Source organism: Asterias amurensis, chromosome 20 (genome assembly GCF_032118995.1).
Source record: "Asterias amurensis chromosome 20, ASM3211899v1".
Lineage (NCBI taxonomy): Eukaryota > Metazoa > Echinodermata > Asteroidea > Forcipulatida > Asteriidae > Asterias > Asterias amurensis.
In genome coordinates, this window is record NC_092667.1 from 9846883 (window position 1) to 9873966 (window position 27084).

Here is a 27084-nt window from a genome sequence, read left to right on the forward strand (position 1 = left end):
TTGGTAATTGTCAAAGACCAGTGTTCTCACTTGGTGTATCCCATCATTTAAAAGCATAAAATAACAAACCTGTGAAAATTTGGGCTCAATCGGTCATCGAAGTTGCGAGAAAATGATGAAAGAACAAACACCCTTGTTGGACAAATTTGTGTGCTTTCATAGGAATAAATGACTTCTAGCTAGAAGTCTTTTATTATTTTAGTGAGAAATTACCTCTTTAGAGGAAGTGGTTTCCCACAATGTTTGATACTATCAACAGCTCTCTAATGCTCGTTTCCAAGTCAGTTTTAAAGTTAATATTTGTTTTGAGTAATTAGGCCTACCAAACCAACGTTTACCTTCCCTTTAGAGCTGATTGTTTAAAAAAGATTTTAAAAATTAGGCAATTGTAGAAAAATTGTTCTAAAAAGGGTTTTGTACATTTTTTAGCCTTGAATCTCTACACTTACTGTGAATGAAATTTCATAACATAATTTGGAGAGAAATTGTGTAAAATTGATGTAAATCTGTGAAGCGATGAAAGAAAGAAATGCCAATTTTTTTAACATAAAATTTAAATGAATCAGTGCTTCCAAGAAATCAGGATTTTGACAAACATGAGAAAGGCATTGAACTTAGAAAACACTGCGCAGCCTTTGTTCTGGTCGAGCGTCACACATCATGATTTTTATGGCAATGTTCAGGGTCACATTGTACTTTACATTATTAAATCACAATGAAGAAAGTAAAGAGGTCATCACTTAACAACACTAATCTAAAAAATAAACCTTAAAATTGACTCAACTTCCTTGAGTGGTGTACTGGGATGGGACCCATCCATACTCGTAACCAAATCTAACACCATCAATTAACTGTTTGAGACACTGTGTACACTTCTATTCTCATCCATTGTTAATTTATTATTCATAAATACCCCAGACAGTTTCGCTAACTATTGGTGGAGAGCGCGTCACGTGGGGGTGTTTAACGGTTGATAATGACCAGCTGGATGGGTTTGTAACAAGCTGGCTTCCGCGTGTCGGGCGCACAAGATTATCACGCGGAACGCAATTCATAGCTTTAGTAATATAACACGCGCGCGTACACACAACCCATGCGCATCAAACAGATTCTTCACAAAGTTTTTGGAAAAAATATTTCAAACCTCAAATTTTCAATTGTTAAAGTGTCTATAATAAAATAAAATAAAGTTTTTTTTTACAAAAGGGCATTTATGAATGGGAATAAAAGAGTAGTGACTCGTTCTTAAAGGTCTGTTTAAAACCTTGCAGGGTCGTTGCCATGCGATAAAGGCCCTGGCCTACGGCTCAGGCTTAAACAGGGCTGCCGACCCCGTTGGCTTTAAACGGCCGTGGAAGAACTCGTTGCTACCCTTTTATTCCCTTATTATTATTATTTTTTTGGGGGGGGGGGGGGAATTGGAGACAAGGTTTCTGAGCATACTCAGTTTACAAACTAGTGCAGTACAGTTCTTCATATTCTTTAGGATTGAATAAAATGCTCAATGTGTGGATATTGATGGTTTGGGGGCGTTAACAGTTTGACGGTTACCTAACAAACAGTTGGGAACGTGAACTTTTGCAATTAATCCATAATTATTATAATTGGTTTTTTTTTTTTCAGGTGGTATTTTCAAAATATAAAGCGAGTTGATGCAGAGAAGAAGTTACTCCTACCACAAAATGAGCACGGATCCTTCCTGATCCGAGAAAGTGAAAGCAGACGAGGAGATTTCTCGTTGTCATGTGAGTTTGACATTGTTTTCCCATAAAAACAATCTGGAGCACAATTGCATAGAGCTGCCTCAAAGACACTGGACGCTATTAGTAATTGTCAAAGACCAGTCTTCTCACTTGCTGTATCTCAACGTATGCATAAAATAACAATCCTGTGAAAATTTGAGCTTGATTGGTCGTCGGAGTGCGAGATAATATGCAAGAAAAAAACACCCTTGTAAAACGAAGTTGTGTGCTTTCAGGGAATTCAGATGCTTCATTTCGGGACCTCAAATTCTAAACTTGAGGTCTCGAAATCAAATTCGTGGAAAATTACTTCTTTCTCGAAAACTACGATACTTCAGAGAGAGCCGTTTTTCACAATGTTTTATACTACCAACCTCTCCCCATTGCTTGTTACCAAGTAAGGTTTTATTCTAATAACTATTTTGAGTAGTTACCAATAGTGTCCACTGCCTTTAAAGTGAAGGTAGAATAATTCGCGTAAAACAATTTTCTGCTCAGTCAATGTGCAGGATACCACTCAAAAATTGTACTCATGTGATGTATTTTGGGTGGCCATATTCTGGTAAGCATAATTTTTGTTGTGCTTAGCAACTATCTGTGCTTTTAAAGTCAGCTCTATTAAATTGGGTTTAGGCTAAGTCAAGATACCACTAACAAATTATGTGGCACGGTATTTTGGCTGGTAACTATATTCTGGTAAAAAGTGTAATTTTGTTGTGCTTAGCAACTATCCGTGCTATTAAAGTCAGCTCTATTAAATTGGGTTTAGGCTAAGTCAAGATACCACTAACAAATTATGTGGCACGGTATTTTGGCTGGTAACTATATTCTGGTAAAAAGTATAATTTTGTTGTGCTTAGCAACTATCCGTGCTATTAAAGTCAGCTCTATTAAATTGGGTTTAGGCTAAGTCAAGATACCACTAACAAATTATGTGGCATGGTATTTTGGCTGGTAACTATATTCTGATAACCTATAATTTTGTTGTGCTCGGCTACTTTTTGAGTTTTTTTTTAATTGAGCCCAGGCCTTCCTCTAGTTGACTTTCTGAACAAGAAGACATTTTATAGTGGATTGAACTCTTCTTGTTTGTTTGTTTGTTTGTTTGTTTGTTTGTTTGTTTGTTTGTTTGTTTGTTTGTTTGTTTGTTTGTTTGTTCAGGCCTGTGTGCTTCGTTTTTAAAAAGGGCAAGGGCACCAAGGCATTTTCTCATTGGTAAAGGGCATCCTATGGGGAAATTCAAGGGCACCAAGGCAATGACCAGGGGGCATGGAGGCAATCGCCTTCAATGCCTCCGTGAAGTATCAGGCCTGTTTGTTTGTTTATTTGTTTGTTTGTTTATTTGTTTGTTTGTTTATGATCATACTTGCCCCATAAAGATGAAGGCGCAATGTTTTGATCACAGGTCAGGTGTGGACACAGATGCAGAGCTTACAAGTTGGAATACAACACAATAAATCAAAAATAGTACAATATTATTTTCTTTTAAAACTCATAATGATGTAAATTGTAGTTGTTTATGGATTTACACTGCATGAACATGTCACTGATAGCTTCCCAAAAAAATAAACAACCTGACGCAAATTGCTCCAGGGAAGAAGATGAAAAATCATTACTCAATCATGATGATCTGGGTCTACAACATGTACAGTAGTCCAGCATTCCATACATTGCTGAACATTATGTAAACATGTGTCGGAAGACCATCTTGTTGATGTTATGCAGGCAAAATCTTGTGTGTGTCCGTCTTCAGCTGTGCATAATACGTACTACAGTATGTACTTGTTCAATGTGTATCAAGTGGATTGAACACTTGCTTTATATGTAGTCGTTCAGTTTAAAAGCCTTTTTGCTTCTTTGATTCAACCGTTGACAGGCCTGGCTGTTTCGACCAAAACGTGACCAGGGTGGCTCAATTACAATGAAGGCTTGGTGTCAGCGAACAAGGCAGTTTTACAAACTAAACAAATTTTTAAAGAGAATTTTTGTCACAGAAAAATCTTGAAGCATAGCCTAAAAAAGCAATTCCAATAATGACGCTAAATTATGAAGACTTTGTTCTGTAAATAACATGTAGGCCTACTTGCTTAAAAATATAAAAAGGCTATTTTGTTGAGAACATTTATTTTCCCAGAGATGTACTCTACGATTCAAACTGTTTCATTGTTACAAACCCACAGCTCCCGAAAGTTGTTTTGATCAGGAATTTACTTCAGAAACTTAATTTTATCAGGAATTTACTTCAGTACTTTATTTCTGATCGGGTCGCCACCATTACACACCCTAGTGTTTTAAAAACATTTCCAACAGAGAAAGTACTAACAGTTTAAGGGTGAATGTTGTCATAGTCATATAAAGCCTAGTGGTTTATGTGGAGCACATGGAACTATACACTCTTGCGCTGTTATTGCATGCATGCGTGCTGGCTGCACGGCATGATCGACGGCACCCTTTAAGATGTGACGGCCAGGGCGCACGCGAGCATAAACTGGGTTAATCTTCATAATGTACATGTAATTCCATTTTCGTGTACAGCTACAGGCCTGCTATGATCATGACGGCACATGGCAGGCAGATACATGATGTAGGAAAATAAGATTTCTGATTAAAGGAACACTTTGCCTTGGATCGGGTCGATTTGGTCTTTGAAAAGCATTTGTAACCGTTTGTTATAAAATGCATATGGGTAGAAAGATGTTGTAAAAGTAGAATACAATGATCCACACAAACATGCCTCGAAATTGCACGGTTTTCCTTTTACCTCGTCGACTAACACAGTCGGCCATTTATAGGAGTCAAATTTTTGACTCCCATAAATGGCCGACCATGTTAGTTCGCACAGTAAAAGGAAAACCACGCAATTTCGAGGCAAACTTGTGTGGATCATTGTATTATACTTTTAAAATATCTTTCCAACCATATGCATTTTTATAAAAAAACGGTTCCAAACGCTTTTTATAGACCAACTCGTCCCATCCAAAGCAACGTGCTCCTTTAATACGTTGGATGTAATTTAATAATAATAATGATAATAATAAGACTTATAATGCGCAGGTATCCACTCTGCTGGGCGTTCAAGGCGCAGTAAAACCAGGGCGTTCAAGGCGCAGTAAAAACCAACAACAAACAAAACAAAGAAAAACAGACACAACAAAACTAGTCCTGAAAACCTATGACATAAGACATGTAAGATACGTTTTGAGAAGAGATTTTAATGCTGTGGTAAAAAGACAAGATCTAAGATTAAGTGGTAGAGAGTTCCAGATGCGTGGCGCAGCTGAGAAATTTAAGTGTAAGTTATAATTTGTTTTTCCTTTACTCCTTCAAGAGCAAAGTTCAAGGCCTGTTAGTGTTACAGTTTTCCTAGATCTTAAAACTTCTAACTATGAAAATGATTTTTTATTATTTACACAGTACGGGATGGTGACACCGTTAAACACTACAGAATAAGACAGCTGGACCAGGGCGGTTACTTTATTGCCAGACGCTCAACATTCAACACACTGTCGGACCTTTGCAAGCACTACACAGTGGAAGCGGATGGACTGTGTGTTAACCTCCGCAAACCCTGCGTCTTGGTAAGTCAAGCTGGGGAATTGGGAATTAATCGTTGAGAACCTTTACCGCCCAAAACGCTCAAGATTAGCAGGCCTGTATGCTTCGTTTTTGAAAAGGCAAGGGCACCAAGGCATTTTCTTTTTGGCAAAGGGCACCCTATATGAGGAAATTGTAAACTTCTACTGGAGCATTTCAAGGGCACCAAGGCAATAGCAAGGGGCAATGGAGCCAATCGCCTTCGTTGCCTCTGTGAAGTATCAGGCCTGGATTAGACATGAGTCCTGGTGTAATGGTAAAATGATCAATCCCACCCACAGCAATTGCCATGGTGCCCTTTGCTTTTGCTGTGGTGCCCTTTGCATAAATTCTAATACAAATTGAAATTTTCCTCATGGAAGTGCCCCTTACCTGAGGAAAATTGCTGTGCCCCTACACGAACAGCATCCAAAGCCTGTTTTACAAGGGGTACCATGTGTTGTGTTTACAAACCCTTAGACTGGGCCCCTGTCTTTATCCGCAAGGATAAAGACAGATCCCTGCTGCTCTTATATTCAGTGATTCCATTGGATACAATGATATCATTGGATACGTGCAGTGACAGAGCTTTCCATGCCCAAACAGTACACTGCTGTCATGTCCGCAATAGAATTTGACTGCGTATCTCTATGTGAAGCGAGGTTAGGTCAAAGGTCAATCTACACGCCGGTCTCAAGGCAGGTCTCTGGCGTTATTCACGAGCCTCGAAGTGTGACGTCAGATGTTCAGGCTAACAAACCCTTTGCTAATCATGTATTGTGTACTTTCCCTAAAGCAACACGTGAGGGTGCTATACACTTTCCGCTTGTTACGCGCCTAGGCTTGCGCCATGTTTTTATGGAAGTTCAGTGATAAAGTTTATGTTCCAGTAATACGCTCGTTCTCATGTTTATCTTGACAAACACATACTGTAATTCACACCACTAGGGCCAATTTCTTATAAAATTTATCACACCTGATGGGCAATCTAATACTTGGTATTTTTTCCTGCAAGGTATGCAGAGCTACGTGTTTTGTACAGTGTATGAGACCTACGTTGTTATTCATTTACATGCATGTAATGGTTTTACTACAAAGTGGCACAATTTGCAGCTGATCAAACCATGTTTGAGATCGCCTAGACCTTAATTGCAACCTCTCACAGCTGTGAGTTTTGCTATCCTTGGTTGGCAAAAGTACAGGCGACATCTTCTGCAGAAAGAAAACCCATCAATTTATTATTTAATGCGCTCACATGACTCATGCTAGATCAAATTACCCTTATCACAGATTCTAGATCATTTGTACTACCCGAACAAAAGAAGTATGCATATAAATCTTTATAAAAAGGGTTTTAAAGCCATTGGACCCTTTCGGTACAGAAAAAACAAAAAAAGTTCACAGATTTACAAATAATTTACAGGGTTTACAGAGGGTAATGGTGAAAGACTTCTCTTGAAATATTAGTCCATGAAATGCTTTACTTTTTGAGAAAACGGTAAAACAATATAAATTCTCAGAAAACGGTAAAACAATATAAATTCTCGTTAGCGAGAATTTCGGATTTATTTTAAACACATGTCATGACACAGCGAAACGCGCGGAAACAAGAGTGGGTTTTCCCGTTATTTTCCCCCGACTCCGATGACCGATTGAGCCTAAATTTTCACAGGTTTGTTGTTTTATATATAAGTTGTGATACACGAAGTGTGGGACTTGGACAATACTGTTTACCGAAAGTGTATAATGGCTTTAAAATGCTACTGTAGATTCAAAAGGACGGATTTGTGCCAAGCCAGCCCACTTATTTTGCAATACCCGAGGCCATCCATACAAAATGGTGGTCTGTGTCTGCAAACAATTGAAAAGCCTGGACTTTGGCCCATATTGTGAAGTTAAAACCATTTCTATTTGATAACACAATACAGTGTCCATGAACATCATGCTGTACATGTTGGTATGTGGAAGAAAGAACGAACCTGTCCTCTAAAAAATGTTGAGTGTAGTTCACTGAAATTTGTACTTTTTGTACGTCCTGGACTGATTGACACAAAACAAAACTGAAAGCCCTCATTCAATTCAGTTACTTTTTTAATCATGTAAAAAAACAAAAACATGCTTGCTCAATGCAGGGGCCGATTTCACAAAACAATAAAATTAATCGCAAGACAATTTTTCAGTATCACCATAGTAATTTGTATTGTGACATCACCATTTTCGTAGCAACTATTGATTTGCAGTTAAGATCAATCTTAGATCTTTATGAAATCGGCCCCAGGCCTGATACTTAAAGGAACACGTTGCCTTCGATCGGATGAGTTGGTCTATAAAAAGCGTTTGAAACCGTTTGTTATAAAATGCATATGGTTAGAAAGATGTTATAAACGTAAAATATAATTATCAACACAAGTATCACTCAAAATTTTACGGTTTTCATGGTACGTCGCGAACTAACACGGTCGGCCGTTTATGGGAGTCAAAAATTTGACTCCCATAAATGGCCGACAGTGTTAGTCGACGAAGTAAAAAGAAAACCACGCAATTTCGAGGCATATTTGTGTAGATCATTGTATTCTACTTTTACAACATCTTTCTAACCATACAGATTTTATAACAAACGGTTACAGAACGCTTTTCAAGGACCAACTCGACCGATCCAAGGCAACGTGTTCCTTTAACAAACAAAGGTGATTGCATCCATGCCCCTTTGTTATTGCCTTGGTGCCTTTGAAATGCTATAGTAGAAATTACAATTTCTCCGTACATGCCATACATGCCATACACTGTATTGTAGTGTGCCCTTTACCAATGAGAAAATACCTTGGTGCCCTTGCCCTCTTAAAACACGAAGCTCACCAGGCCTGTCAATGTCTACAGTACTTCCAACGATGATTGTTATAACCTCGGTAACAAACTGGGAAGTTTGATTGGTCGAGAACCAATTATGTGACGCGCAACAAAAACGCATGTTACATGGCTCGACGGGCCGGGTAACATGAGAAGTGATGTACACCGGTGTACATCACCTTGATCGTTCCAAGCGTTGGTCGATTTCCAGCGCTGTGTACGAAACAACTGCAGGTTCGAGGGAACTGTTTCTCGTTCGTCTGCTCATTAAACAATGAATAGTCCGTCGTAATAATGTTTTAAGATGACAACAGAACTTTGAGAAGAGGAATAACAATTATTCAAAGGTATAACAAACAATTGTTGCACGCTGTGATTGGGGTCCATGGGTTTGTACACTCTCAAGGGTAAATGGCACACGTGGCTTCGCCTCGGGTTCTATTTCCCCCCCCCCCCCCCAGAGTGTACGAAACGCCATGGACCCCGTTACAACGTGCAACAATTGTATAATGGTAAAAATTAGCAATAACTACATGTATACTACATGTACTACATACATGTAGTGTTAATTGGCTACATCACTAAGAGGGCAGGGGAAAGAGTAATGCTATGGATTTCACTGAGAGATCAGATACATGTACATGTACATGTACCTCGCCAAACGAAACAAAAGTGACAGATATCACTAACCATATCAGTCAAATTGGAAGTGGGCGGGACACTAAAAGGGTTTCTCCAGAAGACTATCAGAGCATACTGATCGAAACGTGGAGTTGAAACCAACGATTCTTTTCAGAACCGCCCAAACTCATTAGAGATAGTCATTACATGGTGTTACCGCAAACCTTTCTATAGACCGTATTCAATATGACGTTTAGAAGAAGAGCATACTGATCGAATCGTCGAGTTAAAACCAACGATTCTTTTCAGAACCACCCCAACTCATTAGAGATAGTCATTACATGGTGTTACCGTAAACCTTTCTATAGACCGTATTGAATATGACGTTACGCGGCTCAAATATCTGACCTACAAGATGGCGTCTGTGCGTGAGCGTGTGTGTGTGCGTGCATGTGCCGTAGATATCAAACCGGGAATGTTGCGTGCTGTGTGCTGCGATGATGTATGCGTTTGGACGCGCATATGGTTCGCCCTACAAGATGGCGACTTTTCATAGCAAAAAGGGGTTATTCAATACGGTCTATAAAAGGGTTTAGCAAGGATGACACAAAAACTGAATGAGTCATTTGTCAGAAGTATCAGTATGGAGAAACATGCCAAAACAGACCATTACCAAACAGGAGTGAAGTTTGTTTTGTAAAACTGAAATACCCAATTTCTTTTATATTGCCAACTTCCTTCTTGATAATTACATGTAACATCAAAAAGGGGCTAAAATTAGCATTGAAATCAAATGTGCGGATGTAATTTTAATTTCAACAACTCGCCTCTAAATCGCTCTTTTCTAAGTTTCATTCTCTCTCATCTCTTGGTGTACAATGTACTTTCACAACTATTGAACCAAAGATGGTATCAACATGGGGTTTCAACAATAGTAAAGCATAAATTAGCATGAATACTCTAGTCCCCGATGTAAATTTAACATCTATTAGAGGGTGTATGTACTTTTTGTAGGACAAAAAACACAAGGGCCACAGATTTACACTAAACTTACACAGTTCGAAGATAATGATAGTAGAAAGCTTCCCTGAAAATATTACGTGCTGAGGTGCTGTAGTTTTTGGGAAATGAGTAAAACAATGTCATGAAAATAATGTTTGTCAAAAACCAAAATTAATATAACATAACGCATGTCGGCAAATGAGTCATGAGTTACTTGTCCGCATCACATAATAATACAAAATTATGATTGTTCTTAATATCACTAGGTGGAGAAGCCACAGACGGTGGGTCTTTCCTACAACACGGCCGACCAGTGGGAGATTCCAAGAAGCTCCTTACAGATGGTCAAGAGATTAGGTGGTGGTCAGTTTGGTGAAGTGTGGGAAGGATTATGGAACAATACCACCCCAGTAGCAATCAAGACGCTCAAACCAGGTTGGTTATTAAGGATTCACCCATGGTCCTTGGTGGACATCACGCTTTAGCCTGGGCTCCGACTTGAGTTCAGCTTTAGGCTCAGTGCCCAATTTATCTCAACTCTTTTAGTAGCTCCCAAGAAACTCGACCAGTGGGGAACAATCATCATTATTTGGCCCTCAACACCTTTAATCTACTCAAACATTTCCGGAAATGTTGAAAACTATCTTACAATCTCTCCCTCGGGGCTGGTGGGCTACTTTCTCCTCAATTTGAGAGACGCATACAAAATGGCCGCCTTGACGAAATTTCAATGGGTCATATCTCAAAAACGATATGGAGTATGACTTCGCTTTTTTGTATGTGTTCATTTGAGCCACATCCAATCATTTTGATGAAGTTTCATCAAAATCTGAGAGGGTCACCTGGGAACTTTTCTGAAAACTGGTTGATTTGACACGGAATGACCCGCATACCTTCATGTACCCACTCATGAAAGTCGCCAGAGTCTCCTGTTAACTTACTGAAACTATACTTACCAGTTTCGGTGCCTCTGGTCTCCGGATAATACCACCCGAGTGAGCAATCAAGATGCTCAAACTAGGTTTGTTCGTTTGTCATTTTACTAGTCCGTTAGCTTTTTCATGAGTCCATATTTCATGGATGTTTTTCCACACTAAACTAGCCAGCCTGACCACATGGTTGTTACGTCGGGCTTGCCGGCACTCAGAAACTTAGCCTTGCTAAATTTGACCAAAAATTACGAATTTCATTATTTTGCCATCAGAAGCCAACAATGAATTCCAGTATAACAAATGTATGACAAAACTCGATATGTTTTGTTTTAGTATCAATTCCTGACAGTTTCTTACAAATATCTGAATATACTCACTGAGATAACTTCTCATTTTTGTGCATCATACTATATTTTGCCCCCCCCCCCCCAAAGACATGTCCGTCATAAATTATATTGTATTTTTGTAGATTAAGAATATCCCTCAAACCACTTATTTGTTTGGTTAAGGTCATAGTATTGGGTCAATCGGGTACATGTAATTAATTATGCGAGGTCAACAAGATGATGTAAGGAGACATTAGCCTGCACCAATTTTTGGTCAGTGACAACCCTGTGAAAGGCACTGTGGAGGGTTCCGTGGTTTCCTTAAAGCCATTGGACACTTTCGGTAAACAGTATTGTCCAAGGCCCACACTTCGTGTATCACAACTTCTATAAAATAACAAACCTGTAAAAATTTAGGCTCAATCGGTCATCGGAGTCGGGAGAAAATAACGGGAAAACCCACCCTTGTTTCCGCACGTTTCGATGTGCCATGACATGTGTTTAAAATAAATCCCTAATTCTCGATATCGAGAATTGATATTGTTTTAATGTTTTCTCAAAAAGTAAAGCATTTCATGGAAAAATATTTCAAGAGAAGTCTTTCACCATTACCTTCTGTAAACCCTGTAAGTTATTTGTAAATCTGTGAACTTTTTTTTTTTCTGTACCGAAATGGCTTTCACAGAAAGAAATAAAGAGCTGAGTGTGTTTTCTATTCTCCTCTCCAGGTACTATGAACAAAGAAGACTTCTTGAAGGAAGCCCAGATCATGAAGAAGCTGAGGCATCCCAAACTCATTCAGCTTTATGCCGTCTGCACGGTGGAGGAACCAATGTACATCGTTACAGAACTCATGATCAATGGAGCCCTGCTGGACTATTTGCAGACACGTGAGTAATTACTGTCAGTCGCTCAAAGTCCTGCAGCCGATTTCACGAAACGCTAGGATTAATCCTATATCGAGTTAGGACGAGTAACCCGTCCTATTATAGGACGGGTTTGATGCATCCTAACGTCTATGGATACGGAAATTAACTTGTCATAAGCCTTAGGATTAATCCTAAGTTAGGAAGAGTTTGGTGAAATCGACGGCTGCACCGACAGAGTGTGCACAGCTCAATGAAAGAAAGCGTCAAATCATTCTATAAATGAAACGGATGATGCAATAATAGAGGACACAATTGTCAAACCTGGGACTCGAACCCACCCTCTGCTGAACATAAAATGCACTTTAAGTCCAGTGTGCTTGACCGCCCAGCCAGGACACGCCTAAATGTTACCGGGGGTTTCTGGGCCCTTCAAAGTCGGGGATGAGAAAGTATGCATGATAGAAAAAAAATGCTGTATTTTCTTTGAATTAAATAAGACATGCTCTTTGATCTACTTAGTGCTTTGGATACTGTTCCCAGGAGCTCCTTAGACAACTTTAATTCCAGGTGTTACCAAAAGGTGCCATCATTTCTTTGTACTTTCTAAGCTTTGGATTCCAGTTTCAGACTTTTTCATCAGCAATGACTCTTGCCCCTCGTAAAGTTCGTCCTTTTTTTAACTGAAAGTATTAAAACCAATGCATCTCACTCTCCACTACAGCTAAGGGTCGGTTGATGAAGTTACCAGAGCTGATCGACATGGCAGCTCAGGTAGCGGCTGGCATGGCCTACCTGGAGAAGCAGAGTTACATCCACAGGGATCTAGCCGCCAGGAACGTCCTAGTAGGAGAGAGTAACATCTGCAAAGTCGCTGACTTTGGACTCGCTAGAATTATTAAAGTGAGTGTCAAAGAGCCCAAGCTTTTTTTTTTTAGGGGGGGGGGGTCACAAGATCAGCAGGGCTTGTAGCTCAGAAGTTTTTACTGGACCAGGGGTCGATTTCACAAAGAGTTAGGACTAGTCCTAACTTAGGACTAGTCCAACGAGATATAGAAATTGCATGGGTAGTCCTAGGTTAGGACAAGTAACTGGTCCTAACTCGAGATAAGACTAGTCCTAACTCTTTGTGAAATCCACTCCAGAATCTTTCTTTACAAGCATGACAAGACCAGAGTAACAATGGGAAAGGACCAGAATCTTAATGACAGCACCATTTCAACATGGAAACTGTGTGGAGAGGAACTAAGAGAAAATTAATCTCTACTGTCTTGTGGGAGTGTACCCAGTTCAGAATTTCGGAATTTAAGCCAAAAATGGAACATAATTGTATGAAAATGAACCTGTAGGCTAAATTGAAATACACAAGAACTAAGAGAAAATTAATCTCTACTGTCTTGTGGGAGTGTACCCAGTTCAGAATTTCGGAATTTAAGCCAAAAATGGAACATAATTGTATGAAAATGAACCTGTAGGCTAAATTGAAATACACAAGAATGTTGTAAACAAGTTTAAAATGCCTGCGCTATACAATAATAATAATAAGAAATGCTTATATAGCGCAATTCAGTACTGCAAGTACTCTCAATGCGCTTTACAAAACAAACAAATCAAGTGTGTTCATTTTGGTTTTACTCATTTACACTGATGTGTGTACACTCAGTACATTCCTGAGTTCTTTTGAAAAAATCGCAACCATATTTATTTATTTTGGATTCGAACCCACGACCGTTCCATTTCTAGAGCAGTGTCATACAAACTAGACTCGAGTATTAATATTGTTATTATGTTATGTGGTGTTCATGAAATGTTTTGTTTTTTTAACTTCAGGATGACATTTATGAGTCGAGAGTAGGTGCCAAGTTTCCCATTAAGTGGACGGCGCCAGAGGCAGCCAACTACCTCGCATTCACCATCAAATCAGACGTCTGGTCCTTTGGAATTCTACTCACGGAAATCGTCACGTATGGAAGGATACCTTACGCAGGTAAAATTAGGGTTTTGTGTGGAATCTTCAAAAGTCTTAAAGGATTTGGGTACTTTTTGTAACACAAAACACAACGTCCACAGATTTACCTTAAACTTACACGTTTGGAGATAACGATAGTTGAAAGTGTACCTTAAAATATTAGTTGTTGAGGTGTTGTAGTTTTTGAGAAATGAGTAAAACAATGTCATGAAAATACGTTTTTACATGCTAAAATAATTTTCTTCTCATGATCACTGAGACAAATTATTTTCATGACATTGTTTTACTCATTTCTCAAAAACTACAGCACCTCAGCAAGTAATATTTTTAGGGAAGCTTTCTACTATCATTATCTTCAAACTGTAAGTTTAGTGTAAATCTGTAGACATTTGTCCTACAAAAAGTACATAGACCCTTTAAATTGAACTATCCAAATATTAGGCTTTAAGAAGTATCAAAAAGGGTTCAAATCAGTTATTTGAGGTCTTAACAAAAAAATTGATGAAGTGTGTCATGATTTCACCTAACAGCTCGTAAAGAACCAAATTATGCTGCGTGTTAAAAATAACATTAAATGTGTGAGTGGGTCAAGCTGTTTTTCATCCGCTTTTCATTCATTTATTTTTGGTTACAAGTTCACAGTTCACAGATTTACAAATAATTTACAGGGTTTACAGAAGGTAATGGTGAAAGACTTCTCTTGAAATATTAGTCCATGAAATGCTTTACTTTTTGAGAAAACGGTAAAACAATATAAATTCTCGTTAGCGAGAATTACGGATTTGTTATAAACACATGTCATGACACGGTGAAACGCGCGAAAACAGGAGTGGGTTTTCCCGTTATTTTCTCCCGACTCCGATGTCCGATTGAGCCTAAATTTCCACATGATTGTTATTTATATATAAGTTGTGATACACGAAGTGTGGGACTTGGACAATACTGTTTACCGAAAGTGTATAATGGCTTTAAGTTAACTTAAGTTAGTATTAACATGCCGACATATTGGTTTATTTCACAGGCTACACGAACAAGCAAGTACTTGACATGGTGGAGAGTGGCTACCGCATGCCGAGTCCGCCAGGTTGCCCCCCGGAGCTCTACGAGATCATGCTAGAGTGCTGGAAATCCACCCCGCTAGACAGACCAACATTTGAAACACTCCAATGGAAACTAGAAGAGTTCTTCGTCAACACCGGCGACCAGTACAGGGAACCATCGAACATCATCTGATCATTTCCACTCGAGGTATCTTCTTTTATTTGTGATGTTGTTGTGGAGGGCTGGATGAATATCAGATATAAAAGTTTTTTTAAAGTGCAGGTGAATCTTTTTAAACTGCTGCGCACTGACAATGACGAGTGATTTTTAAACTGGGTCTATGAAATCACAAAAAGTGTATTTACGTCCCGTTCGAGGGAAGCCACAATATTGGTTTGAGAGGTTGAGTCTGTTGTTCTTATTGGCTCTGCTATGACGTCGTCATCATGTTGGTTTGAAGGCCGTTGTCCAGTCTGTTCTGGGTTGGCCAAAATTCCTAAACCCCGTCAGAAGACTTAAAGAACTTGCGCTCACCGCGCTCACCACACACACACGTGCACAGTTCCACTGTTGGACCTCAACGATTGTAGCCACTGTGAGGGGTCTATTCTTAAGTAAATAAGTTTGGTTGGATTTGAAACTTTGCGTGGTGGAAATACAATATGGAAAGGTTTGCAGTAACACCATGTAATGACTATCTCTAATGAGTTGGGGTGGTTCTGAAATAAACCGTTGGTTTCAACTCTAAATAAGTTTTGTGTTGACACCATACTAAGAAATCTCTTTTTGTGAGTAGTGGTGGATCTGAGAAGAGCCGGTTTCTGGTTCAACATTTCGATCAGTGTATTCTGACAAACTTCTAAAGTATACACAGTACCAATGTATAAAAATGTATTAAACAAAAAAAATGTACCACAGCTTCACGTGACAATTTTCTGTGTAATCTAATCGGCAACAGGGCCCACTTTGTTAAAAGCCGGTTGAAGTGCGAACAATTTCCTTCTCCCCAAAACATTCTGCTTACAAAAGCAAAGGGTCGACAGCTTGAAACTCCATGTTATGTACATAATGGCGACTGGCCCATCTATTTTGATTTGCTTACATGAGATTTGAGTTGATCAAGTTGGTAAGCGATAGTTTGTACTAATGAAATTGAACCCTGGGCCCATTTTGTAAAGATGCTCAGCGCACACACAACATACTGCTTAGCGAAAACGGCGTACCTGCCAAAATGCCATATCATTCACATTGTTGCAACTGGTAGTAGCCTCCCTATTATTGTGTCTAAAACAGGACTTTTATGCTTAAACAGCTTTATAAAATGTTACACCTTTAAAGGACGTGGCCAACATGAAAACTTGCTTAACCAACTGTATTGGAAGTACACTGTACATGCTATATGACCTTAAGCTTATTAGAAGTGTATCTCACCAAGCCTGTAAGTGTAAGCACAAAAAAGACACTAAGCACCGATGTACAGTATCTCACTATTGGCTTGCGGACTCTACCAAAACTTTTAACGCAATATGTAACAAACAGTTGGCGTCAATTAGATGACACCATGCATCTATCACCAATTGCACGGTTATCAATTCAAGCATTTGGAACACACTCACATTAACATTGAATTAAATTTGGGGATAATTTTAGGTTATCAAAGCGAACAAACTTGAAAATATAACCAAAGAGGTTTAGAGGTTGCAGAAATGGACACTGCTTCAAAATCTGAAGTCTCTCATATACCAGTTGAATTCAATCAATAAAAGTAAGTTAAAATCTGGATTCTTACAAAAAATAATGACAACGTTTGCAATGCCATTGTTCTGTCAGCTTGTAAAACATGATCAATATCGAAATTCAATCTTAAATATTTACCAAGCTGCAGTGTGTTGTAATGTACAGTGCTTGCTACATCTGGGTTTTTTATTTGATTAGTCAATCATTTTAGGTTTCGATTATTGCATAAAACAGAAAATTTTTATGGTAAATTTAATTTCTGTACCATATTTTAAGCTTTTTATCGCCATAATGGTATCACATTTGAGTATGCTGTCATATTGAGCAAGTTGGTGTTTTTTTTATGGAAAGTTTTCTTATATTTCTCTGCTAATTTATGACAATTAAAAAACAAATGTGTATACATGACATGAACGGCACAATAAACTCACTGTACAATGTACGTGATGCAGATGTTTATTCACTTGCATAAAAAAATGTAGAGCTAAAGTATCATGGCTTGTGAACCGGTCCTTTATCATTGAGGTCACTGGTGCGTAACAATGTATCGTGCATTGGTACTTAGATTTTATATAATGAAGGTCGATGTAAAAAGAAAAATTCCAGACAGGGTTTTCAGACGATGTTTTCATGTGCAAAGTGTTTTGGGGGCTATGCATTAAAGAAAGCACTGCAGCAGGGATTTGATATTGTACTGCAATGGAATATGGTATGTCTAGTAATGGGGATGGGTTTTGGCGAACCTAACTACCGTGGTTAGAATGCAGGACTTGCAATCACAAGGTTGTGGGTTTGAATCCTACCAAGCTAACCACTGATTTCACAATGACTAGAATAAGTATTGTCATCTAGCTATTGAATCACAATTTATTGATTTGTGCAATTCTTAATCATAGACGTTAAACCTATGTGTTTTTTTTTGAGAGAGATTGGCTTTTACCAGCTTGGCAGTCAGCAGCCCTACTGGTTTGTGCATAATCCAACTCAGTCATTGTTTTTGAAAAGGAATTACATGGAGATAACAGGTGTGAGTTGATAGATAAAAAGGATGTTTTTATTCTAGCCTCTTTCTTTAATAGGACTTTCCTGTATAATGCGTGATCGATGACTAAAGCTAAAATTATGTTTCTGTTCGGAGTCGCCAAAATACACCCCGAAAGGGGCTTGTATTGCAAGAACAATCCCCATTAGAACACAACTCTTACAGCACATACATTTTACTGAACTAGAATTTTTCTTTTAAGACCAGACGTATTTTGTTTCTCGTTTAAAGCCATTGGACACTTTCGGAAAAAAAGGGTTTACAGAAGATAATGGTGAAAGACTTCTCTTGAAATATTATTCCATGAAATGCTTTACTTTTTGAGAAAACATTAAAACAATTACCAATTCTCGATATCGAGAAATACAGATTTATTTTAAACACATGTCATGACATGGCGAAACTTGCGTAAACAAGGGTGGGTTTTCCCGTTATTTTCTCCCGACTCCGATGACCGATTGAGCCTGAATTTTCACAGGTTGGTTATTTTATAAAGCTGTGATACACGAAGTGTGGGCCTTTGGAAAATACTGTTTACCGAAAGTGTCCAATTAAAGCACATACATTTTACTGAACTAGAATTGTTCTTTTAAGACCAGGCATATTTTGTTTCTCATTTTAATATTGGGGTCGGGTAGTTAAGTAATCAAGGCATAAAGTACTACTGCATGATTTTTGTAACAAAATTATCTATTCTACCAATTCAGTCTTTGAAACCAAATTGGTTGTAATGCATGCATAACTGTACACAAATTTAAATTATTAAACGATGAAATATGTTGATTTTTGGGGGGTGAGGATATTCAACTATTTGTATATAAAGTGAAGTCACCTTTTGTAACGATGTAATTTCATTTCAAGTTAAGAAGTTACGTCAAAGTCTTTTTTTTATAAATTTGTCAGGAATTATTGTTCTGTTAATTATGTTGGGACGCAATGATTAACGGGTGATTCATTTAAAAAAAAAAAAAAAAAATTGTGGTGTTTTATTTGTAGGTTTTCTCTTGCCAAAACAAAAACAAAAAAAACGATGAAAAGTGTCTGCCCAATACCATACATCAAGGCTCTTGAAGTTTCTAAAAAGAAGCTTGGAAAAGTCACATCGAACACAGGCTTTGATATTATTTGCAAACATGGGGAAAGAGTATGAGCAAAGATACAGAATAAAGGCAGTGTATGACTTTTTAGAAACATATGATAGTTTCCATTCTATAAAAATGTAGTTGTACACAATAAAATTAACCTGTCAAAATATCATTCCAAAAGGTGGTCGCATTTCTGAGATAACACCTGAATTCCTGAGCGAATATGTCCCTGCAGGAAGAATAATCCCTATAGGAATACACCATTTGAGAAGCGTTCTCACGAAATGCTTCTTTATTAACATTTTCGGGATAAAAAGTGGTTATCTTTTTCAATAAACGTAGTACTCCGAAATGAAATATTTCTCAAAATGCATTATACTATCCAAAGCTTTTGAACTTTTACCACGTCAGTTTCTATTGCCATTATGTTTCAGAGTCGTTACCAAAACTCGTTACAAAATATTTGTACTCTACAAACAATTTTTTTTAAAGGAGTAGCATTTCAACATATTTGCTATCACAAAAAAAAAAAATGTTCTTTGTCACTCATGCATGCTGAGTTGTAGTTAATTTATTTTTATTTTTTTCTAGTTTGAGTATGGGTACTTTCTGTAAGGTTTATCGCGATTCAGAAACGCAATGCATTGTGGGAAGGAATATGGGGCGGTTTCTATGCAGTTTCTACGACTTGCGCACACAACGCCTATACCTTTGTGTGGGTTCAACAGCGCCCTCTTTTGATATTTTGGTATTCGCGATAAACCTTATGACTATTTACCTTTATTTGAATTCAGACAGCAGTCTCAATTTAGACATATTTGTTTATATCTCCCCCGATAAAAAAAAAAAAGTAGCTATTAAAAATCCTGCCGTTCGATCTAGCATTAAGTATACTGTTCCCAAAAGCTCATTTGAGTCGCAAACTTTGTAGCTTTCTTAAAGGTGGAGTTTCTTTATTTCAACAAGTCTCCTAAAATCTTGACCCAAGGTTCAGAATTTTTTGTCAGCGCGGACCCTCACCCTGGCAGTCTAAAGGCTACGCAGACTAAATATTACATTTGTAATTATAACAGTTTGCATATCCGCAATCAGAAAGCTTTCTGGTGATAAAGTTCAGTACCAATTGCCCCAGAGAATGATTCCAGTTGGGAAATACTTTCAAAGTTGAGGAAATAGTATCTGTAGATCTACCCCCAAAACCTTTTTACAATTGTCACAATTAAAGCAAGCCTGGTATGAATGTGACAAAACCTTGAAAAAACATAATCTTTTTTCATTGTCCTTATTTAGTTGTGACTTTGATGACATTTGTTCACATGGTTGACGGGAATTATGAGAATGATTTTCTTTTTTTCTATTTTGAGTATGGGTTCTTTCCATGAGGTTTATCGCGATTCAGAAATTGCGGGAAGGAATATGAGGCGGTTTCTATGCAGTTTCTCTGACTGCGCACGCATTACCTATACCTTTGTGTGGGTTCAACAACGCCCTCTCTTGATATTTTGGTATTTGCGATAAACTGATGACTATTTACCTTTATTTGAATTCAAATTGAATGATCGTCCGCACTCTGATAAAAAAAACCTTGGTCTTTCCACCGTGTATTCATTTTTGTGTGAGTTGGATTTTCAAAAGGACACCCTGAATCAAGTTGCAATAAAATCCAGAGTGTTATCTAAAAATAATTGTTATTTGACAGGAAAAAAAAAATGTATTCAGTTTGACGATAATTTAAGACGGAGTTTAACATTAAACAAACATATATTGTAGCTTAATAATATGATGTGAACATTATTTTTACTCAGTTTTTAAACACTGGATGTATTATGTAACTATAAATGACACAACGATTTCATATTTTCTATTCTCTTTTTATTTAAGAAGTGCCAAAAGTGTGTTTCAATTTGTTTCTTCAAGTCCTAGTCCAGTTATACTTACACAAAGCCATTTGGAAGTTTGATGTTGAAGTGTCTGGTACAATGACTTCATTAGTCGCAAGTGAACACAGAAATTGGATTCCCCAGACTAAAGACAGTAGTGGTTCTGGCAATTTTTGTCATGTTTGTATACGTAGCAACCTCACGGGCCCAACAAGCACACATACTTGCTAAGCGCAGAACAATCTTGCTTAGCAGAAAATAAAAGAAGTGTTTGAAGCAGTATTTCCTGCTAAGCAGCTTTATGAATTTCCGCTTGCTCGTTGGGCAAAGCCTGTAACCAATGGTTACCATTTTGCCATACAAATTCAATCAGAATTGTGAATTCATTGGTATTCATCGTCTCTTTCGCAAAAGCATGCTTGAATCATGTGACATAACAGAATCATATGACATAACAACTGTCTCTATAGTCTGAGGAATAGAACTCCATGCTAGGGATGTCACTTTTGCTCAAAATGCCCGGCTGCTGGGAAAACATTCTCACTTTCGCGATGCCTGCATAGCAATACACCAAACTTTATTCAAGTAAACATCAAACTTGGACATGTACATGCGTTTATACATGTACGTTTGTGAAATTAAATACATGTTTGCTCAAATCCGGGATACTTTGCTTTTTAAAATTTAAGCGTAAGCTGGGAGTGCTTAAAATTCAAATTCAAGCAGTAAATTGTGGCTATAAGCAAGTCATTGTTTACATCATGGAGGCATCTAACTAGCAAATGGCTTAACCCTTCGACTTAAATTAGACATTAAGCCGTCGATTTCACAAAGAGTTAGGACTTGTCTTATCTCGAGTTACTTAGAATTAATCTTGAGGTCTGCATGCTACAGTGCAGGGTTGGGACTCTTCCTAAGTTATAAGATTAATCCTAAGTTAGGAAGAGTTTTGTGAAATCGACGGCAGGGCTTATTTGGAGTTAAGTTCCACAACACTGCAGGGCTTGTAACATTTTTACAAGATCAGAAGTGATTTTACAAGACCCGAGAATCAAAGTGAGAAAGAACTTTCGACAAAGTTTAACATATTTGATTTGACCGAGCACTGAGGGAAGATTTTTATCTTAGTCCTATAGGTGAGCTAACTTTGATACCGATAGAATTGAAAGATGTTTTCCAAGCCCAAAGTCAATACATCGGATAGGTAATATTATTCATTTAAAAAAAAGACAGTCGGTCTTGTCCGATCATGAGTTTACTGGCCCAAAATCACTGGCCTTGGGCGCGTGGTTCAGTGTAAAGTTCAAGCTTTGTATATGATGAAAGCATCATACAGATTTTAAAGTAGGATTTCACACCAAATATAAAAAGTTCTTGACAAGCATGCAAAATATTTAATGCAGCTGAGAACGTTATTTTGCAAGGAAATTTTAAAACTTTTTAATGGTATATCAACGTTACTCAGAGCTACTGTGTCAATTTTTTTACTGTAACTACATGTATTTGGAAATGAAATTCTAGATAAATCAAAGGTTTAAAACAAAATTTAACTAGGGCCCACTTTCATAGAGCTGCTTAACGGTAAGCAAATTTTCGTGCTAACTGTAGCAGAACAATTTGCATCAGCATAAGCGCCTTTTACAGATTAGCAAGAAAATTAGGAGTCCATCTTGGGCGTTAAGCGTTGATTTGCATTGTTACATCATTCATTTTCACTAAGCTCTGGACAGTAGCATTCCTTTTCTTTTGCTTATGGTTAGCACCATGAAATGGAAATCGAACAGTAAGCAGAAAATCGTCTGTTTAGCAGTGCTATGAAACTGGGCTCTGATGATTAGGAGTCCATCTTGCGTGTTAACCGTTGATTTGCATTGTTACATCATTCATTTTCATACAGTACGCACTGGACAGTAGCATTCCTTTTCTTTTGCTTATGGTTAGCAGCGCTATGAAATGGAAATCGAACAGTAAGCACAAAATTGCCTGTTTAGCAGTACTATGAAATTGGGCCCTGATAATGGGTGCATTCGATTAGCTTCCCCTGGTTGACCCCGATCTTCCCCTGGTTGACCCCGATCTTCCCCCGGTATATTCGAATAGCTTTGACGTTATTCCAGGGGGCTCACCTCATTCAGCCCCAAGTGCCCTGCTTGTGGAACGGGTCACTTGAGGCTGGACAAAGGTGCATGGCGTCACCACAAGAGGGTGAGTGATCGTGCTATAAGCTCTTGTCAGGGGCTCACCGGAATGAGCACCGCAGGGTCGACACAGGGTAGCTAATCGAACGCACCCAATATCTGTTGTAAAATTTTGAAGACATGATGTGGTAGGATTGGTTGTAAAGGTTGTGGGTATTAAGACATCAGACGAACAAATTACAAACCAAATCTCACTTCGAAACATATGAGATCATTCTCACGAGACTACAAGTAAAAAGTGACAAAAAGATACTTTGGTTAAAAAAATCTGTGTGTCCATCTACAATGTGGGTATTTGAGTGTTCGGACATTCATCCATCTGGTGTTCACTTGTGGCATGACATTTCTACAAAAGAGCCAAAGAGCCTGGACTTCCTGCAGGCATGACTTGTACACAGCCAATCGACTTTACACAGCCACTTTAAATGAGCACTTTTAAAAGCTCAGTACTATACATACTGACAAGATGTTTTTTTCTTTCTTTTTTTTCTTGAAAATTAAGGACATTTCATAGCGGATGTATAGGATGGTAATCGTATTCATTGAAGGTAGTGATGGGTGTTTGGTCTTAAAGGCAGTGGACACTATTGGTAATTACTCAAAATAATTATTAGCATAAAACCTTACTTGGTTATGGTCACATGAACAAGTAATGGGGAGAGGTTGATAGTATAAAACTTGTGAGAAACGGCTCCCTCTGAAGTGACGTAGTTTTAGAGAGAGAAGTAATTTTCCACGAATTTGATTTCGAGACCTCAGAATTAGATTTTGAGGTCTCAAAATCAAGCATTTGGAAGCACTTAACTTCGTGTGACAAGGGTGTTTTTTTTATTCATTTATTATCTCACAACTTCGACGACCAATTTTCAAATTTTCACAGGTTTGTTATTTTATGCATATGTTGAGATGCACCAAGTGAGAAGACTGGTCTTTGACAATCACCAATAGTGTCCACTGTCTTTAAAGCCAGTGGACACTATTGATAGTTGTCAAAGACTAGCCTTCACAGTTGGTGTATCTCAACATATGCATACAATAACAAAACGTGTGAAAATTTGAGCTCAATTGGTCATCGAAGTTGCGAGATAATAATGAAAGAAAAAACACTCTTGTCACACGAAGGTGTGTGCGATTAGATGGTTGATTTAGAGACCTCAAGTTCTAAGTCTGAGATCTCGAAATCAAATTCGTGGAAAATTACTTCTTACCTGGAAACTATGGCACTTCAGAGGGAGCCGTTTCTCACAATGTTTTATACCATCAACCTTTCCCCATTACTCGTTACCAAGTAAGGTTTTATGCAAATAAACGATAGTGTCCAGTGTCTTTAAAGGGGGCTCAAAAGTCAATTTCAGTTTTATGGTCCACTTATTTTCCAATAGATAGAGTCCTTATGAGAGTAGGAAATAAAGTTCAAGGTTTAAAATTAATTTTGTTTTCCACAGTCTCATCAAATAAAATACATTCATCACTAAAGAGCGATCAGTTTAAAGAATACAATACAGGTGAGACTCCATAGCCTCACGTTAGAACGGTTTTAAAAGGGTATGTCACACCCTCGCCCTAAATTATCCAGAGACGTCACATTTCAAATATATGTTCTGTACATTTTTGTTCAGAAATTTTTGTTTATTTCATTCCTGCTTTTTGGGGATATGCAATCTGAGTTGAATTTGACTCTGAAAAGGTTATCAAATTTAATGACATTTTCACAATGTTTAGGGAAAGGTTTGTAGCTTTGTTTCCCACTTTTGTAAGGACTCTATCTGTAGGGAAAGACTGTATCACAAATTTGAATGTGACCTTGTGTTGAAGCTCATCTTTCAAAGAGTTTCATGTTTTGTGTTATTGATTTTTTTTTAAATGTCTTTCCTAAGCTACATAAACTGTTGCCATTTTAAATGTACATGATAAATGTTTATTGCTGTAATGCTTTGTATAAAAATTAATAATAATAATTGACACTCCAACACTTGTTCACTGCAACATTTGTAAAAGGCTTTTTTTTTCAAGTAGAATTTGATGTATTTTATTTCTACTTAAATGGTTGAGACCTAATAATGTAAAAACAAACAATTAAAAACAATTGAATGTTCATCTGGTGTTCTTCGTGTGAATGTTTTGTTTAAATACGCAGCAGACAATGCCACAATGGGAGATGGATGGATCTGAACCCCAGACATTCCAACGCCCAGCCACCTCATTACTATGCAAGAAATAACTTACAAAAGAAACCCTGTTGATACTTCCATATATGGTCAATGACTAGGGCAGCGCCCCAAAGTTGCGTTTCAGCTTCGTGTCATGTACTTAAAGCCATTGGGACACTTTCGATAAACAGTATGGTCCAAGGCCCACACTTCGTGTATCACAACTTATATATAAAGTAACAAACCTGTGAAAATTTAGTCGGGAGAAAATAACGGGAAAACCCACCCTTGTTTCCGCACGTTTCACCGTGTCATGACATGGGTTTTAAAATAAATCCGTAATTCTCGATATCGACAATTGATATTGTTTTAATGTTTTCTCAAAAAGTAAAGCATTTCATGGAATAATATTTCAAGAGAAATCTTTCACCATTACCTTCTGTAAACCCTGTAAGTTATTTATAAATCTGTGAACTTTTAATTTGTTTTCTGTACCGAAAGTGTCCAATGGCTTTAACCAAATATTACCATAAAATACTGAGCCCTCTTGTGACATTGTGAGACTTCTAGGGTAGTGTCTGTTTGTTTAGATGATCTTCCCGCCTTGGGTTTTTTGTAAACTCTCACAAGGGGATATTAAATCATAGAGCAAGGCTTGCTCTATGATTAAATACACCAAGCTGACAACAGCACCTCCCTCAACTCAAAACAATGCGCTAACTTCTATCATGTACACGAATCAAGAAATTGTAAGACTAGACGACAAAACGTGTTCTAGTCATTGTGAAATCAGTGGGTAGCTTGATAGGATTCGAACCCACAACCTTGTGATTACAAGTCCTAAAGTCTAACCACTGGACCACGGTGGACCATTGCTGTGCACATTACAGTAGAGGCCAGGCGGCCGATACACTGAGTGGCAATCATCCTTGGAGAGTTCATTAGTGATGTCAAAACAGAGTGACCGGATACCATCTACTTCCTGTAGGATTGTAGTACTCATGGACAAGGCTGGGCATGTTTTAGCCTAGGACACAGACAGCAGCTAGATGTGTCTTCCGTTAATTTGAGGGAGACAGTTGTTTCCCGAAATTAGTGGCATTTGTTAGATCATGTTAGTAATAATAATATTAATGTAGGTATTTATATAGCGCCTTTAACAAAGATCAAAGCGCTGAGCAATTAAACAAGAACAATGCAAAGAAACAAGACAAAAGAAAAAAACACAAGACAAAGGATTAATGACGAGGCTGACTGAAAAAGTAGGTTTTGAGGTTTTCTTGAAGATGGCAGTAGAAGATGATTCCCTGATGAGTTTAGGTAACTTGTTCTTTCCTTCGGCCCAGGCAGAGAACAAGACTTGGAGCCGGCAGATCGAGAAGGCCTGTGCTCGCAGAGAAGGGATTTATCAGAGGAGGACCGCATACCTTCTCTGCCAGGGGTATAAGAAGACAACAGATCGGAAAGATAATTTGGAGCAAGACCCAAATTATCATGTTGTAGAACATCGCTAGCTATTACTTCACAGGGGTGGAATGAGAGTTCTTGCTAACAATAGAGTCTGAAACTCTGATCTGAAATTTTAGGAGGCATGTTGAAATGATGATATTGCCACTTTATGCCAAACCCTGCAGTTATAGACCATGTGAACTTTGTTTACAATAAGTGTGACCTCGTAGGCCTACATTCTTTGGGTTTTCTGCCGGGAGGCAAGATACTGTACTGCTCATTATGGGAAAGTTGACATTTTGTGTCATAATTTACACAAAATCCAAAGTTATGAAAGTAAAAGCTGGACAAGTTTTGAGATGTGCCTCCTTTCATCATATCAAAAGTTGATAAGAATTAGACAGTGCAATCTCCTTAAAATATAAGATTTTATGTTGTCTTGCCTTCGGCTGTGTACAAATCGTGCCTGTAGGAAGTCCAGGCTCTGTGGCTCAAACATGTGATGTCACAGGTCACATCGTCTATAGAGTTCAGGAGCTTTTTGGAACAGTATCCTCGGTACTAGATAAGTAGATCGAACAGCAGGATGTCTTTACATGTGTGAAGCACACTAACAGCTATGAG

General features: G+C 38.1%; 1 protein-coding gene across 1 annotated transcript in view; it reads left to right on the forward strand.

The window, feature by feature from the left end:
- LOC139952357 (tyrosine-protein kinase Src42A-like) overlaps positions 1-24929 on the forward strand; it is a 29400-nt gene extending 4471 nt beyond the window's left edge. The window contains exons 2-8 of the mRNA XM_071951472.1: positions 1624-1745; positions 5157-5320; positions 10052-10220; positions 11772-11933; positions 12634-12812; positions 13740-13896; positions 14900-24929. Coding sequence (XP_071807573.1) covers positions 1624-1745; positions 5157-5320; positions 10052-10220; positions 11772-11933; positions 12634-12812; positions 13740-13896; positions 14900-15111 — 1165 coding nt within the window. The 3' untranslated portion in view covers positions 15112-24929. The remainder of the gene's footprint in view (positions 1-1623; positions 1746-5156; positions 5321-10051; positions 10221-11771; positions 11934-12633; positions 12813-13739; positions 13897-14899) is intronic.
- The last annotated feature ends 2155 nt before the right edge of the window (positions 24930-27084 follow it).